General features: G+C 30.7%; 1 protein-coding gene across 6 annotated transcripts in view; it reads right to left on the reverse strand.

The window, feature by feature from the left end:
* Nucleotides 1-16,637, reverse strand: part of LOC106714961 — a 167,364-nt gene that overhangs the window by 66,893 nt on the left and 83,834 nt on the right. For all 6 annotated transcript variants that reach the window (XM_014508111.2, XM_045678215.1, XM_014508105.2 and 3 more), the window contains one exon: nucleotides 9,749-9,857. In XM_014508111.2, the coding sequence (XP_014363597.1) occupies nucleotides 9,749-9,857 (109 nt within the window). The remainder of the gene's footprint in view (nucleotides 1-9,748; nucleotides 9,858-16,637) is intronic.

Here is a 16,637-nt window from a genome sequence, read left to right on the forward strand (position 1 = left end):
TACCAAAATAATGCAACTGATTCTTGTTGAATTTTTCCTTTGCGTTCTCTATTTTTTTTTATATCTTATATTAAATATAAAAATCTCCTGATATTAATGACCAAAAATACATTAAATTCAGTAAGTTTTAATGCTTCTAAAAGTATCCTTAACTTTGTTACTGGAACTTTAATTTTAAGTATGAAAATTATTGCGATGTCGCGCCATTATAAGAAGTAAGTCCGATGAGAGTTTGGCACGATGTAATCACTCCCAAGGGTTAAAGTTTATAGAAAAGTTTCCAATTGTTACCTACGTTTTGTAGTTTGCTTTTGTAAACTTATTTCAGACTATTTTATCTTGTTTTTCAAAAGTAAATTAATTTAGCAGGTTTCGTTAGCATTCCAATGATTTTTTCGTTTCTAAATTTGACCGGATTACGAAAAAGTTTCCGGAATGTAGACGAGACTTAAATTATTATTTATAAACTAAATAGCTTTCGCCGGCGACTTCGTCTGCGCATAAAAAAGTGAAAAGTATCTCATGTGTTACTCGAGTCTATGTTCTTTGTCTGTACCAAATTTCAATAAGTTGTGTTGAATCGTTGCGGAGTTGCGTTGATTAAATATGTATATCAATGTATATGCATAACTGTTTCCTTGATCAAAGATAGGCCTATGAGTTCTTCCAGACTATGCTTTATCTCTATACGAAATTTCATCGACGTTCATGCAGCCGTTCTGGAGATACCTTCAAATAAAAATCCATCCTTCCATCTAAACATTCGCATTTATAATAAATATTAGTAATATAACAAGGAAAGAGCTACTAAGTTTAGAAAAAAACATCATAAGACATTACGCTGATTGGATCCGACAGTCCACAGATTTGGGTCGCGACTAAAAGGGTGAAATAAATTGCATTGCAGATGAATCTGTTCACAAAAAAATCTCGATAATTAAGCTTTTCTGGTTGATCCTTTTGCGATGGTGATATTTTTAATTTTCAACGTACATGTTACGTCTAGAATAATGCTGGAATTTTTTCATCCAATTTATTTTAACATTCAATAATGTAAATCAAAGACAAATATTAAGAAAGCATATTCATATTTTTACAAGAATAATTTTACAATTTACTATTAAATAAAAAAATAAACTAGACGATTGAACCATAAAACAAATATTGTTGTTAACATCTACGATATCATTGATTCAGTTCAATTTGTATAAATTTACCTTTCTAATTGTACTTAAATTGGTAAAAAATACTTTTATCATCGTCATAAAATAAACTCTAAATATTTTTATCTCTTTGCATATTCATTTTTAAATTACGAGATTGTTTTTTTTTGTACTGAAGATTCCAATATTTGTACAGGTTAACGGTTGCATGTTCACAAAGTAGGTCAATACGAGTAAAAGAAGTCATTAAGGTTAATTCCCTTTAAAGCATTTAAGTATTTTGTTATGGCACGAATGATATTTTAATTACGAATTCACAGGTAATTTCAGTAGCGTGGCAAAACCCACTATAAAATGTCACATGCTTACGTAAATAACAAGTTTCCACAAGTTTCCACACTTTCGCACTAAGGATCCCTAAGTGACCACCGAGATTGTCCCTAAATGTAATTTTAGTATGAGACATCCACAATAAAGGACTACTTAAGCTGCAATTCAGTGCTAGAGACAGCAACATCAACATTCGTTGCAAGAATGCGGCCTGTTCGATCGGTGAAATAAAACAATTACGCAAAAGATAGGCGCGAAGCAATTCCCTCCTCCCTCCACCCCTCATCCCCTTATTTTTATTACAGGGAAAAAGTCGTTTCTTTCAGGCAAAGGATGGAAAGGGGAAGTGAATTTTGGAGAGGAGACGGATATGAAGGGTATGTAATATCCACTTTCAGTGCATGTATTCCTCCTTAGGTTAAAAGTAGCCATCGCATCTGCAACTGCGGATTCGGCGAATTGAGTTGGCCACTTCTCCCTTGGCCACCTTATAATATAAAAAAAAATCCACAACACAAACAGAGATAATATTTATCCCTCAGGTTATATTGACTTAGGGTTAGAAGTGTCAGTATTTGATAAGACTCACAAAGGCAAGCATTATGAGGGTTCCATTGTCAGCGTTAATTAAGGATGAACTAAGCATTTACATTGTTGTAATATCGGTGTACATTTAAATTATAAAATCAAAGGGTTTCTAAATTAATTTGTTATTGTTTAAATTGTTTACGACCCTTTGTGTGGTGTAAGTTTGTTTCCTTAAACATAAATTCTATTTAAACTTTCGCGACTAAAAACCGTACAAGAATAAATAGAAGTTACAAATGTATACATTTTATTAGTAATTCGTGATTTATCAGGTTTTTATTGACCACTAATTTCTATAATCTCCTGATTTTAAGATTCTATTATCATAATAGGTGTTGACAGAAACAATTTTAAATTACTTTTCTTTAATATGGAACCAAACACAATTACCTCATTAATTTTGAAGTAATAACTAAGCCAATTGCTAACTATAATTTATTCATAGGACTGATTTATATTTGATGTTAATATATAAATATTTTTGTTTTTATCTGTGTAATTGCATTCTATGCGAACATTCGAAAGTAATTATATGAAGTAAAGAAATGGTTATCGTCAATTAGACGCGAACTAAATTCTCATTTCGAGCTTTTATTATTCTTGGCGATGGCCGGGCCGTGGAATGGGGAATTGCCCACCACGTGGAATTTATTTCATGATGTTCCAAATATGTTCTAACTTTATATGTTAACGTAACATGGTTTTCTTTCAATTAGATACGAAAACATATATTTTGTTATTGCTTTGCATTAATTATAATACTCAAAATATGAAAAAATACGAAGTTTTTTCTTGACTTGCAATATTCTATTCTCAAAAGAAATATCTGAGATATAAGCAATGTAAATAATTCTAAATATTACCTTTCTTCCGATATCTCTGGAGATGAGATGATTTTGTCCGTTCTGTGCTTCATTTGAAAAGTTTTCCTTTTCCATTTTTTACTTATAGATTAAAATTTGTAAGTAATTATAAAAAAAATTGTGAACATAAAACTTTCCTTTGTTTTTGAAATTTTAAATATCAATGAATTGTTAAAAGTATTACAATATTATTAGTTAATAAAGTGTTTCTTAAAAAATATTTAATGGCTTAAAATTAAAATATTTTTACTGCGATCAATAGAATATTGATAACAATTAACAAAAGACATACGACCAAAGCGGAAAAACCGTTTTTCGTCTATAGCATACTAACACAAATAGTTTGGCATGTCGTAGCGTGTTTCCTATACTGACAAATTGAATTCAAACATAATTACGACGAAAATAGAAGTATTATTTAGAAATATACGCAGACACATGTGTTAACGGCTAATGGAAACGAGTCTTAATAGCTTTGGATGTAATTCAAATGCTGTCTAAAAACATTTAGATCCACTGACAACTGTAGTCAGAAGACAGTAGGTCGCTGAAAGCAAAGTTATTTTTGTGATCTACTGTAATATGTCAATAATATGAAACAAAATTCACAGAAAAATCTGATTAGACTGGTTTTTATTATGCTCCTGTTTGCTTAGATGAAAACATTTAAATTTATATTTTGATTACAAATTTCTTCAGGTTTTGTATCACACCATTGTCTTAAATACTTATGTATTTAAAAGCTAATTTCGTCCCTTTTTATGATAAATACAAGGCTGGCAGTCGGTTAGCACAAGGTGACTACCACGGGTTGAAAAGTTTACATGAAATGTTTCGACTTCTGAGCGATGTTTAAAAAGTTTCCTTTTAAAAACTTTCCCATTTATTGTTTTTGTACACAATGTAACAATCTATAAATGCTTCTGAAAAATATAACATTTTAACTGTGGATTTTTGGTTCATTTAAACAGATTCAATCTAACTAAATATAAATAAATTAAAGGTTCATGGTTTACAAAGTCTCTGAGGCGCTTTTTATACTTCTTGTTTGATTTAATATAAACAGAAGACCCGCAATGCGAATGCTCGAAAATGTATGCCGCAAATACATGTTTAATACAAGAGGTAAAAAGGCGACAACAACGAGCATCAATTTCCAGTAATAATTTAGTGACGCGAAGTTGTTTTGTTTCGTACTGTCAGGAGCTAAATGTCGCCCACCTGTGTTAAGCGAATTTTGTTACATGCAAATATTATCATGTTTGTTTACTTGTTGTTAATGCTAGAAATATTTATTCGGTTTTTAATATGCTTAGAGATTGTATGAACCAAACAAAACTGTATTTTTGATGCTTTGTAAATTATGAAACATAACTGAAAATCAAATAATGCACAGTTACAGACTTAACACATATTTAACATTAACATAAAAGACAATAAAATAGGTGAGATCATAAAATTTTTCGCCATTTCGAAAAGAGTAGAAATTAGTTTGTATAGTTACGAGTTGGAAGTACGCCAACTATTGTAGTTAGTCGTGTGATAATTCACACCAAAGCAATGACATGAAATAATTATATTATATTTGAGTCGTACTTCAAATGTGTCAACAAGACGCTATTTCAGTACAAGGAAGATGAGTGCAATTTGATTTTTATTTATCAAAACAAATATTAATAGCGTAACAAGAGTGTGTAAATATTTACACATATAAAAACGTATTTTAAGAGGAAGATTTTTTCATTTAAATATAATTAGTAAAATATTAAATATTAAGAGTATGTGTACCATTCTAAAGCGTTAGGAGCAACGATGTTCCTTCTAACAATTTGTTATAGATATTTGTTTCAATGAAATTATTTAAGGTTCAATTTAAAATATGTAGTACAAAATGCATATTTCGGGGAAGAGTGTATTGGCTGATACAAAATAGTATCATATTTTTTAGGATCTTGATCTAGTGATACTTTACTCTCTGTACATAAAAGTAAATAATACAAATTTATTTACACATTTATGTCGTTCGCGTGGCTTTAGCTATTACGTGATGAAGTAAAACAAAATTACCTCCATTAATTGTCCGTCAAGAGTATAACATGACCGTTTTTTCCCATGCATTTGTTAATAAAACATGGGGTTTCGTTATTAAATGAAGTCGCAGTGCGACTGCTCTCAAATTCAGGCCTTGACCTCATCATTAATGCAAGGCACAGGAGACGACAACCTTACCATTCATGTCATTATGCAGACATAATTTAATATTTGAAAAGGTTGGGATATTAAAATGATGTGATTGAAATTCACGTAATAACTGTTATTTTCCATTGTCGGAATACTTGCACAAAAACAAATGAATAATAATAATATTTTTCATCAGAATTACTGATTAAAAATATGGTTTCAGTAAACATATTCCATATTTAAACAATATTTTAATGAAAACATTTGAAACAATATTTTAAATTCCAAAATTTATTTTACCAAGTAATTTAAATTCAGCACATTTATATTTATGATTGACCAACATCGAGTGTAAACAAAATTTTGTAATCGCGAAGGGAAGATTTGTATTTCATTGGAAAAGTCCACTTTGGCAAACTTTGCAAGAAACTAATTTTCTTCAGCTTCGTGGATTTGTATTGGGAAAATGTTTGAATGGTTTGCATTCGAACTTCGTATTAAGGAGACATAACTTGATAAGTTTACTTTAAGTAGAAATATATTTATTCAATTTCATCCAATGAAAAGATTTGAATATTTTTGAAATCGCAATTGTAAGGTCTGTTATACTATTTGTAATCCTAATATTATGTACCAAAAAAATTATATTAATTTAGTTTATTGTGATAATAATACCAGCAACAGTTGTTTTTATTACTATTCAGATGTCCTGATAATAATCTTTATCGAATTTAGAAACCAAAGTGTAATTATTAGGTATATTAATTGGTTCTGATCTCTTGATACTATGATCGCTAATTAAGTTGTCAAATTCAGTTCAAATTCAGACATCCCTGACGTTGAGTTAAGATTAATGGAAAGATAAATTAGAATTTTACTAGATAGCAAAGCTAAAAACAGAACTAACTTATTCCATTAGTAGTAGGAACAAAGAGAAATTGACTTTATAAAGATGGGTTACATCTAAATTGTTACATACACATTTGTAGTAATAAAGAGCCTATGTATCATTAATTTTCTCAGTTAAACTCTACCTAACTTCTGTACATACAACCTGCGATGACTCAATTATGGTTGCTAAAACTTCTTCAGTCTTAAGTCAGTAAAAGTCTAACTTCAGAATGTCGATAATCAATCAATTACAGAACTTTAAATGGATCGACATTTGTCGACAAAGAATTTACTTTTGGTGCTAGAAGTAAAAGCAAAGTTGGCGAACCAGAAATTTCTATTTAAGCCTAAGTTTATTTCAACTTCTTACGGTAATGAAATGAAGAAGTCGTGTCTTCAACTCGAGCTTCGTCTCTATTAAAAGTTGATCAGTTTTAATAACTCAACTTCTAAAAGATAAAATGTGTATGAACAAGATAAAGAAAGATAAATCTTTTTTATTTATTGAAATATGTTTTTTATTATTGTCATGTGGTTTTAGGCAAAAGTTAAAATTGGGACAATCGTTATTCAGTGTTACTTTACCTTATTCACTTGTGAAACTTCAGTATATTGATATAATCATTTAGAATTACAATTTCCATCAATTGAGAACGGATACGCACAAGATGGGAAGGGGATAATAGGGATGGATGTGATCGAATCTGTTAGACGCATCGACGGCTTTGTCGGCACGATGAGCAAATTACATTACAATAGCTTAAATTAAATAGTACTTTTATCAGCAGGAATAAAGCCATTGTATGGTTTGAAATTTTCAATATACAAATAATAATCAAAGTTAAAATACTTCGAACATGAATGTTATTAATAGTATGCGATAATGTGAAAAAGTGTTCGAACCGACACCATTCCTGTTATACTCAGAAGGGAAAACTGATAAAGACAAGAAGTCCTGGTGAAAGGAAAATATACAAAGACAAACATTTCTTTTGTATATGTTTTGAAACATCGGATAAAGTTGTGATTTTTTTAACAGCATGTTATGGCCCAAATTATTTATGTAAAATCAATATACTCATTAGTGATGCAAGTCTAGAAAACGTGTTTAGAAATTTATAACGACGATACCCCTTTAGCTTTAAATATCTAAGTTAAACAATTTAATAAAAACAGAAAAAGACCAAAATGGAATAACATTTTCGGGTCGAGAGATTTTTTAAAATTAATAAAATTGCTTCAAAGGTATGTTTTTAATTTATTTGGAAACATTTTCTATTACGTTTTATTTAAATCTCCCTGATCTAATTTAATTATGATTTGAAGGTTTAATTTTTGATACAGCTTCGTATATCTGAAATGTCTGTCCTTCCTATTTATAAAATTAAAGTTTTCTATATTTACAAGCTTTCTTAGTTAAGATGTCTGTTAATTACAAAAAATAGCTTTGCCTCTATCTCACCGAGCTATAAATTAAATTTTTGACCATTAACGAAACTGTCATGATAATAAAGGCAGTCATCGATTAAATTTTTATAAAAATTTGTGTAGCAGTGCGCCCCTATCGGACGTAAACTACACCAAAAATCTCGTACGAATTTTGTCAAAGCGTCGGTGGTTCAGGGGTTAATCTCTTAACTTGTAATTAGTAGGAATAATATTTTCGATTTAAATATGTACATATATCCGACGTTCTTACAATAAAGGAAAACATCGTGATGCAAGCTGCACATATCTCAGTCCTGGTCCACACTTGGCCAGGGTGGTTGACTGTGGCCTAGTGATCCCTAACATAGGGTAGAGTCCGCACCTCTCAGTGGGGACATATGAGTTGAGCGAACTGATGATGATAAATTTTGACATAATTGACGACAGCGATACAATTGTCACAAATATTTGTGCTAGGCTCACTGTTCTATTTTACTAGTGTTAAGAGCTCGTATACTTTCCTCAGACAACATTCATTCTAATACGAAGCTCGATAATGGGAACATAGCAAGAATAACGAGTCACTTGGGCAATACAGTTGGAAACTGTTGATATACTCGTAGGTATACGAAAGTACGTAGTTTACGTTTAAAGCAGGGAAATAAATCCTTAGTGGAAAATAATAAAATTGAAACCGATCACCTGTATTTTATAATAATAAGTAGTTGCAAAACTGTTACTTTTAAAAAGTAACAACTTGATTTTATTCCAAAGTGATCGAAGTTGGAATCTTTGATCTTCAAGCTATATAAGTTACTTCAAAATTTAAACTAAAATTCGTGACTAGCAAAACATATTTATTAAACCTAGGTTTCTGATTACATTTACTTGCTATATGTTTGAAGCGTGAAAGTTTAATTTTATTTTTATTTCAATTTACGTCAAGTTCTACGTTCTACTTCATTCACTTTTAATATAAAAGAAGACTGTGTTGGACCCTTTTTCCTAAATAAATGATTTTCATCCCGTATAGCAATTTTAGCGTGACGTTGGTAAATACATAAGTATTTTCCCCTTCGCCTTCTGTCTCTCGCTTGAGGTACCATTAGGGTAATAAAAATGTCTTGTGACGAGAATAAAATGGTTGATACCTTGACGTAGGCACCAATTAGGGGAGCGCGTATATTTTTTAACGCTGTGCAGTAAAACTGTCTTTCTTTATTTTCTCTTATCGTGTAAAAATACATTAGCTGTTTTTTAGAAAAAGACTATTGTATTATAAAACTACGGCAACACTACATCTTTGTACAAATACATTCAAATTATTGAATGGGACACGTAATGCATCTGTGCAATGTGTGTATATTCCTTTTGACATACCTATTTTCTTTGTTTAACATTCGTTTTTTTTATATATTATATATCTTCAAACAAACATACATACATCCATCTAATCATTCGCGTTTATGATATTAGTAAGATTTTTTCTTGTATAGTGTTGACTAGTTGTCGCCCGTAATTTGAAAAAAAAAAAAAAACTTTATTAGTAGCCTATGTGTTCTTCCAGGCTATGCTCTACATCTATGCCAAACAGCGACATCAATGCAGCCGTTCTGAAGATAACTTTTAACAAGTATCCAATCAATTCATCCATGCAGCCAAACATACGCATTTATAATATTAGTAAGAATACTTTTTCATAGGATTATATTCCTCATGTATATTTGAATATAAATAACGATGAAAATAAAAAAATATAGAAAATTGTAATTATTACCAGGTGTAGGTACATAAGGGATATCATAGTATATAGCTAGCAATGGGGTATTGGATATATTAGTGGGTTTCAAGAGAAACGTGTAAAAGCTTTTCCCCACTTCATTTGCGAAGATTTCATTTCATTACCGGATACTGAGACACACAGAATGCCTCCGCTGTGTAAATGAGTTCTTCCAGTATGTTTTTATGTCGCAAGTTATTTCTTAATTTAACCCTGTTTTATATTATTTCTTGCTATATAATAAATAAGATTTTGTAGACAAATACGTACGGAACTGTTTATGTAACTTATGTAATTCGTTTATCACTGAGGTAAAATGTTTATTGAATAGAAAAACATTGAGACATCGTGTATAGTTCAGTAAAGGTCACTGTTTATTTCACGCGACACTTCTTTTGAGCCTATTCTTTATTCTTATTTCTACCAAAATACGTTACAAATGTAGGCACTTTCCAGTCTCGGGATAATTCAAAAATGTATAATATGTTCCGCTTACATTAAATTAATAAAAAAAAATTACCAACCTCTCTTTCCTCAGTTCGCTGTTCCTCTTGCGAAAGTTCGCGACGAGTGCTTGCATTTCAGTCGAGTGCCGTTCATACAGTTGCGATAGCTGCGTTGTAAAGTCAGACACTGGAACAAAAAGCCATTGAGAGTCTTCAATTAAAACTTTCCATATCAATAATAGAATAACTCGTTCAAAGTTTTACTTGAGTGAATTTAATAAGTCTTAAGCAACTTTCAAGACTATTGATGCAAAATAAGATGTTGAAATTAATTTTTATATAAAGTTAAAGATGGATGAACGTAAATCCAAAGGAGCGTATTAATGATAAAAATTTATATTATACTAGCTGTCGCCCGCGACTCCGTCCGTGCGCAGTTAAAAAAAAAACTTAATAGCGGTATGAAAAATAGATGTTGTCCGATTCTCAGACCTACCCAATATGCTCACAAAATTTCATGAGAATCGGTCAAGCCGTTTCGGAGGAGTACGGGAACGAAAACTGTGACACGAGAATTTTATATATTAGATTTATATAGCTTAGACATCACATAGTACCAACCTAATCCATTAATAATACCTACATATATAATTCACATTACTATTTGTAATTATCTAAAGAACAGTAATGTAAAATACATAAGTATAAGTTGAAAAACATGTACTCATTATTTTTTACTCAACAGAGATAAAGTTAATAACTAAAGTATTAAAAAATTATAAATACAACAATTTTTTCAAAAATATTACGAGTCACTTTATATATATAAAAAATGGCTAGACCATAGCGGGATGAAAAATAGGCGGAAACTATTATTACAAGCGTTTTCTTTGTGTGTACACGCACACTATTATATTTATTGCAATCGCTTAGTAATTAAATTTATTGTTGGGTAATTTTTCAATTGTAGCGTTATTAAAAAAATATTTTTTAATGTAACTAAAAATAATTTGTAGACTAACTAATTTCTAATAATTTTGTGTTAGGTGTGGAAAACGTCTCGAAAGTTTTAAAATTTTCTCTTTTTGCTTGATACCATTAAGTCGATCGTCTTTTGTTGCGTAGTTCTTCTGTTTAGTTTTTTTTTTGTTTTTAACAATAACAAGGCGAATGCAATGTCAAAAGTCGCTTTGATGACGTGTTAGCTTTAATGATTTTTTCAATAATATGATATCGGTTGTCGGAGATCATTTATTAAGAGAACGTTCATAAACAGTGGCTCGTTTATACCTCGTTACGGTTCAACGTTTGTAGCAAACGTTTATAGCACTTTGTGAGGGGTCACTAACATTGATTTAATATGCAAACTCATCTTTTAAAATGATTTGAAATTACTTTTTAAGAAAAATTGAGAAATAAAAACATAGTATCCCTTTTCGTAAAACGATCTTCTATTGCTTTTCTTTTTATTAATTAGTCATAGGTTTTGAAGTAATTAATAAAAATATTGGAACGAAGTTCCTTATCGCGCGTTGTGAAGGGGGGCTAGACGGAAAAAATTCTTACAAAAAGTTGTCACGACACTTTTTGCTATAGTATGTTATAGTATGTTAGTATGTACGACGAATGAGCGCTACTTCACCATGGCAACGACGTGACAATATATAACGAAAATTCATAGAAATAAAATGTACTTCTTGTGAAGACTTAAGTTTTTTATTCGTAGAATAAACATTGGTTCCTTCACTAATTAATCGAAAGGAACTTCGTTCCATCCGGGTGTCCCTTGACACCTCTCAAGTTTTTTTTTTTTAATGTAAGGGCTAACAATTTTTATATTTAAAATATTTTTATTTGATTGTGTGTTATGAGACGTGTTAGTTACAAATGACATTCGTACCATTCTGTTGGGAATAAAAGTTAACATGACTTGCTCTGTGTATGCGCGGGCAGCGGGCGTAATGTAATAAAACTTGCTTATACTTTCTGAGCTTCGGTGGCAAATGTGAAAGTTAGTAGCCGTAACATATTGTTTGATTGTTTGTGACAGTTTCGTTTTGGAATAACTAGAGGGAAAAGTGCGAATTATCAATATTTTTATAAAAAGACTAGATTATATTAAATTTAGCGACATTCTCAAACGATTCTGAAGTTAAGTTAATCGCTAATAATTGCAAAAACTATCGCAGTAGTAAAATTACAAAGTTTGAATACTGTTTTAAAGTTCAACAATTTTTAGAGTCTGCTCACTAACTGAAATTGTTTTACAAATTACGCTGGTATAAAAAAAAGCTTTATTAGTATACGGTAATTAACCCAATGCAGAGGTTTTGTATAAAAGAACTGACTAGACAGAGCAACTTTTGTCTACACTGATAATAACATTATGTTTTAATTAATTTTACTTACATTACTATAGAACTTTAAATACTTGAGATGGAAATGAAACTTGTTATAATTATAAAGGTTTTGTCACAAAACCTTTATAAATTATATATAAACAATTTTTGATCAATAAATTTTAACCATTATTGCTTATAAGGTACATCTTACTAATATTATAAATGCGAATGTTTAGATAGATCGATGGATAAATGGATGTTTGTTAGAAGGAATCTCCTGAAAAACTGCATGGATCCCGCTGAAATTTGTAATAACTTTAGAACATAGCCTGGAAGAACACACAGGCTACTAATTAAGTTTTTTTTTAACTCCGTGCGGATGGAGTCGCGGGTGACAGTTTAGTTTTGTAATGTTGAAGTCTCCGTGAGAAACGAACATTTTTCAAACACCTAATACCTTCTGTATTATGGTAATATCAAAATTATACTATGGCTTAGTTGTCCCCCCGAACAGAGAGTACGTAAAAGAAATGCCATCTACGTCGTCGTTCAATGTTATGAATAATTCAAGCGTTATGATAAGGAAGTGCTGAATTCATTATTAAAGTAAACTATGTATGTTACTGATTTTAATAATTTAGATTGTTAAGCCAAGCAATTGTTTTTTGTTGTGAGTATATAAGTAGCCGACTTCGAAAAGAAGGAGGTAATCAATTCGACTGTTTTATTATGTGTGTTATTTAGTGTTATGGATTGCTTGAAAGGTGACATAACATGATTAAGAAGGGGTTGAAGATGGAGATGAAGACAGATTGATAGATTTCGAGGACGGGAACCTGGTGCGCTGTGGTCCTACAAAGTGGGACAAGGTCAGGGAGATGATGGTGATGATGATGATGAATGGGTTTCATGATTATTTACGGAAAATTTCCTTCATTCGGATTTATTTAAAAAAAATATGTTCTACAATATATTTATTTTTAATTTAACTTCCAACCATACTTCTCAGTGTGCGATTTGATTATATAATAATAATAATATAAGCACAAACCATCTAAAATGTAACGTGGTGGTGTAATCTTAAAATCACAAAAAGCTCTTAGCGATTGTAAAGTTTCGTGTACAGCTTAGCGGGGACTACGAGTGTAATAACAAAGTTTGAATAGAACTTGCAAGTGAAGCCCCGAACAATCCGTACAACGAGGCTTGTTGATCTAACGAACACGACCAAAACTCTGTGTGAAATACGGACAATGCAAAATCGAGCTTGTGCAGAAAAATCAGTTTCCATTTGACGTACACCTGGTGTCCAAAAACATAAAGATATTTGCATTAACCAGAAGTAACACACAAGGATATTTGCATTAACCAGAAGTAAAACGATAAATAAATATAATTCACTTATTGAAGAATTAAATAATAATAATTTCCACGAAATAGGTATAATTGATATGTTTCTCCGTTGTTAAAGTTTTGGCTTTATCTCTATTCATTGTAATAAAAATGAAGTTATTAATTACTTTATCATTAAGTTCAGGAAAAATCTTATTGTATTAAAAATTAAAACAATGGCCTCAGTGCTGTGCAAACGAAAAAATATGCAGATAAAAAGATTTTTTAGATTTTCCACTATGTCGTAGTCGTAGCGTACAGTCGGGACATATTTAAAGTTTTATAAAAATTAAATATGTATTTGCAGTGCATTGTACTCGTGGTTGTTTGCGTTTGCTATTGTCAAGCAGAAGTTTGCTGTTGATATTTTACCTTAGTGTATAATACAGATGAGAGTTAAGTACATTTCATATGGATAATTGCCACTTTAATGTTCAAATAAGAAGTAATGTTCATATAATAAAGTGAACTAATTGAACACGCTTATCATTCACTATAATTTATAAAATCCTAATAGCAGACATTTCATTTGAAAGTTATATTCTAGTAAGTATTTTAATTTTCACACATTTTACATATTGTTTACTTCACATGCTTGTAAAAAATGCTATACGTGAGAAATTACGTTACCATCGTCTTAAGAATATGTAATAAACAACTTCAACAATTGAAAGTAAAGAACCACCAAAACATAATCCGAAACAGCTTCCCATAGCAACAACAAGATCTAACGTTGTACGAGCCACTTGTCGGGTAATGCGTTCAAAGGGTTTATTGTTTAATCTAAATTGAACTTTAGCTCCACGATGCATTCTTTTAGTAGCACTTACTTTATTAGACACAATGTTGTAATCAGATTCAACACATGAAGGCAAACAGTTACAATTTAATCCAGTGTCATGCGTACCAGGAATTTTCAGTTTCACCAATTTTGAATAATTCTTCGTCAGACACCTCAAACCTTCTAAATCACAATATCTATCGTAATAATAAAAAGGCGATGCATAATGTGTACAATTGCACAGATCTAATTGTTTATCAATACGACACTGAATCATACAAGCGGAATAACTGTATCTTTGGAAGACTTGGAAATTGAAAGGAAGTTCTTCTGGAAATCTGCACTGTCTTTCATATGTTGACATGAGGGAAACTTCTGGTTCATTGACGATATCAGTAATTGAGAAGATCATTGTAGCTTCAGCACCATCTGCAATTTTTATTCGTCTGTCGTATTCCATGTTCCAAAATGGTACATCTTCGGGTGAATGGAGAAAAGCCTCAGCGTTCTTGGATAATGTTAACGTAAGTTTATCGACGATGTTTTCTTTCGATGTCGCAACATGCAAAAAATGTCCTGAAGCGTGTTTATTATTAATTGTAAAGCAAGTTCCGTATTCATTAACAACTGGTTTGAAAACATTACAACAATTGACGTAGCGATCATTCCATTTGCATGATGCAAATAAACTTTTACATTCCGTGCGGTAAGTTGACATTATTTTATTAACAACGGCCTGATTCAGTGAAGAATAGTTAGAGAAGCAAGAATGGCATATTCCATTGAAGAATGTTAACTCTTTTATTAAATTTACAGGAATTGTCATATCATCATCTTCCTTTTTCCGAAATTGATAAATCTCTTCTATGTCAGCAATTTCACAAACAGTAATTGATGGGAAAGTAATATTCCAGTGAAGATAATCAGTGTGAGTTGTGAATCTGATTGTATTTTCTTGATAGGTGGCGTAATATTTCACGATCGTAGCAACTGCAATGATCCAGACCTGAACGTATATAATGAAGTAGATAAATTTATAAATAAAGGCGATATCACTTCGAGCGAGAAAACTTGGTCCGTGGACGGTTAAATTACCGCACATGTGTTTCATTCGTGTATAAAATATAACACACTGTTTCTTTGCAGTTTTCATACTGGTTGCTTTGAAAATTAATGTGAAAGTAAAAGAGATCCTAAACACATTGCGGCTTTTATAGTGCCATTAATATGACGACTATTGTATCAAATTCACTTTTAAAGCTTCTAGGTTAGTTTTAAATGAAAGAAGCAATTACTGATAAAAACGCTAGATAATAATTTTATTGTTTAGTTATGATTTAATACCATTCGTGTTGTATTTAGTAGGCACATAAAATATTTTATTTGAAACTGATATCTTAATAGACTTAATGCTTTTAAATTTCATTGTAGTATTTATAAATGCAAATCAATGTCTTTTACGTCTCTTCTCTATGTGTTTTTGAACCCCTGGTTTAATTTTTGAATCTCAAAAGCGTATCTAATTACGATAAGATCAAGTATATTTAGACATACTGAAATATATGTGTACTTATGTTATAATGGAGGACTTCATGTTTCTGACAGAATTGAGGCTTGTATGAGGTGTTGAGTGTTACTTAACGTCTTCTGTAATCTACAAATGTGTTTAGTAAAGCACTTGTATCAAACCATTTACTCAACGAAGAGAGCCTAATTTATATGCCTTGTAATTACTGAAACAATAAGACGTAGAGTTATTATGAGATTTACGACTTTGTTATATTGAATAAGATATTTCGATAAAGAATTCTTTGAACACAATTTCAAGAAATATTTGATTTTAGCAGTAATTAATTCGTTGAGAAAATGGCTTACTGAATATGCTTTGTGTCTTAATTAATGTAAATAAAAAATCAAATCTACATCGGTAACCTTTCTTCTTGAACATTAAAAGACTTAACTTAATTGTTTAAATTGTTTTAATAATTGAATAAAAGCAATATTCATAACAACTACAATATTATGTAAATCTAAGGAACAGTGGAACGTGAAAATCTTTGATATTAAACACCTATTGTCTTCAAAAAGTTTTCATTTTAAAAGACGCTTTAGCTTTTAGCATTCTCTTTAGGTATTCAAAGAAACCTGATATCGGACTTTGTCACTATGAAATTGGCTCGTTGTAAATCGTACATAAGCTTATTTCTCTTGTTACATTTTAAAGGGTATATATTTTTTATTGTAAAACCAAGATTCCTTTAATATAAAACCGTTCAACAAAACAAACGTATACAACCTACACACCTACGTAATCATTCCTTGAGATATAGACCATACTGAATATATTCGTACTTAAGTATGTTTCTGACAGAATTAAGGTTATCACTCATCGGATCATTTTATGATGCCTTTGTCTTTGATTTAATTGTAAATAATAACTTTGATTTACAAT

The sequence above is a fragment of the Papilio machaon genome, chromosome 6 (assembly GCF_912999745.1).
Source record: "Papilio machaon chromosome 6, ilPapMach1.1, whole genome shotgun sequence".
NCBI classification, from domain to species: domain Eukaryota; kingdom Metazoa; phylum Arthropoda; class Insecta; order Lepidoptera; family Papilionidae; genus Papilio; species Papilio machaon.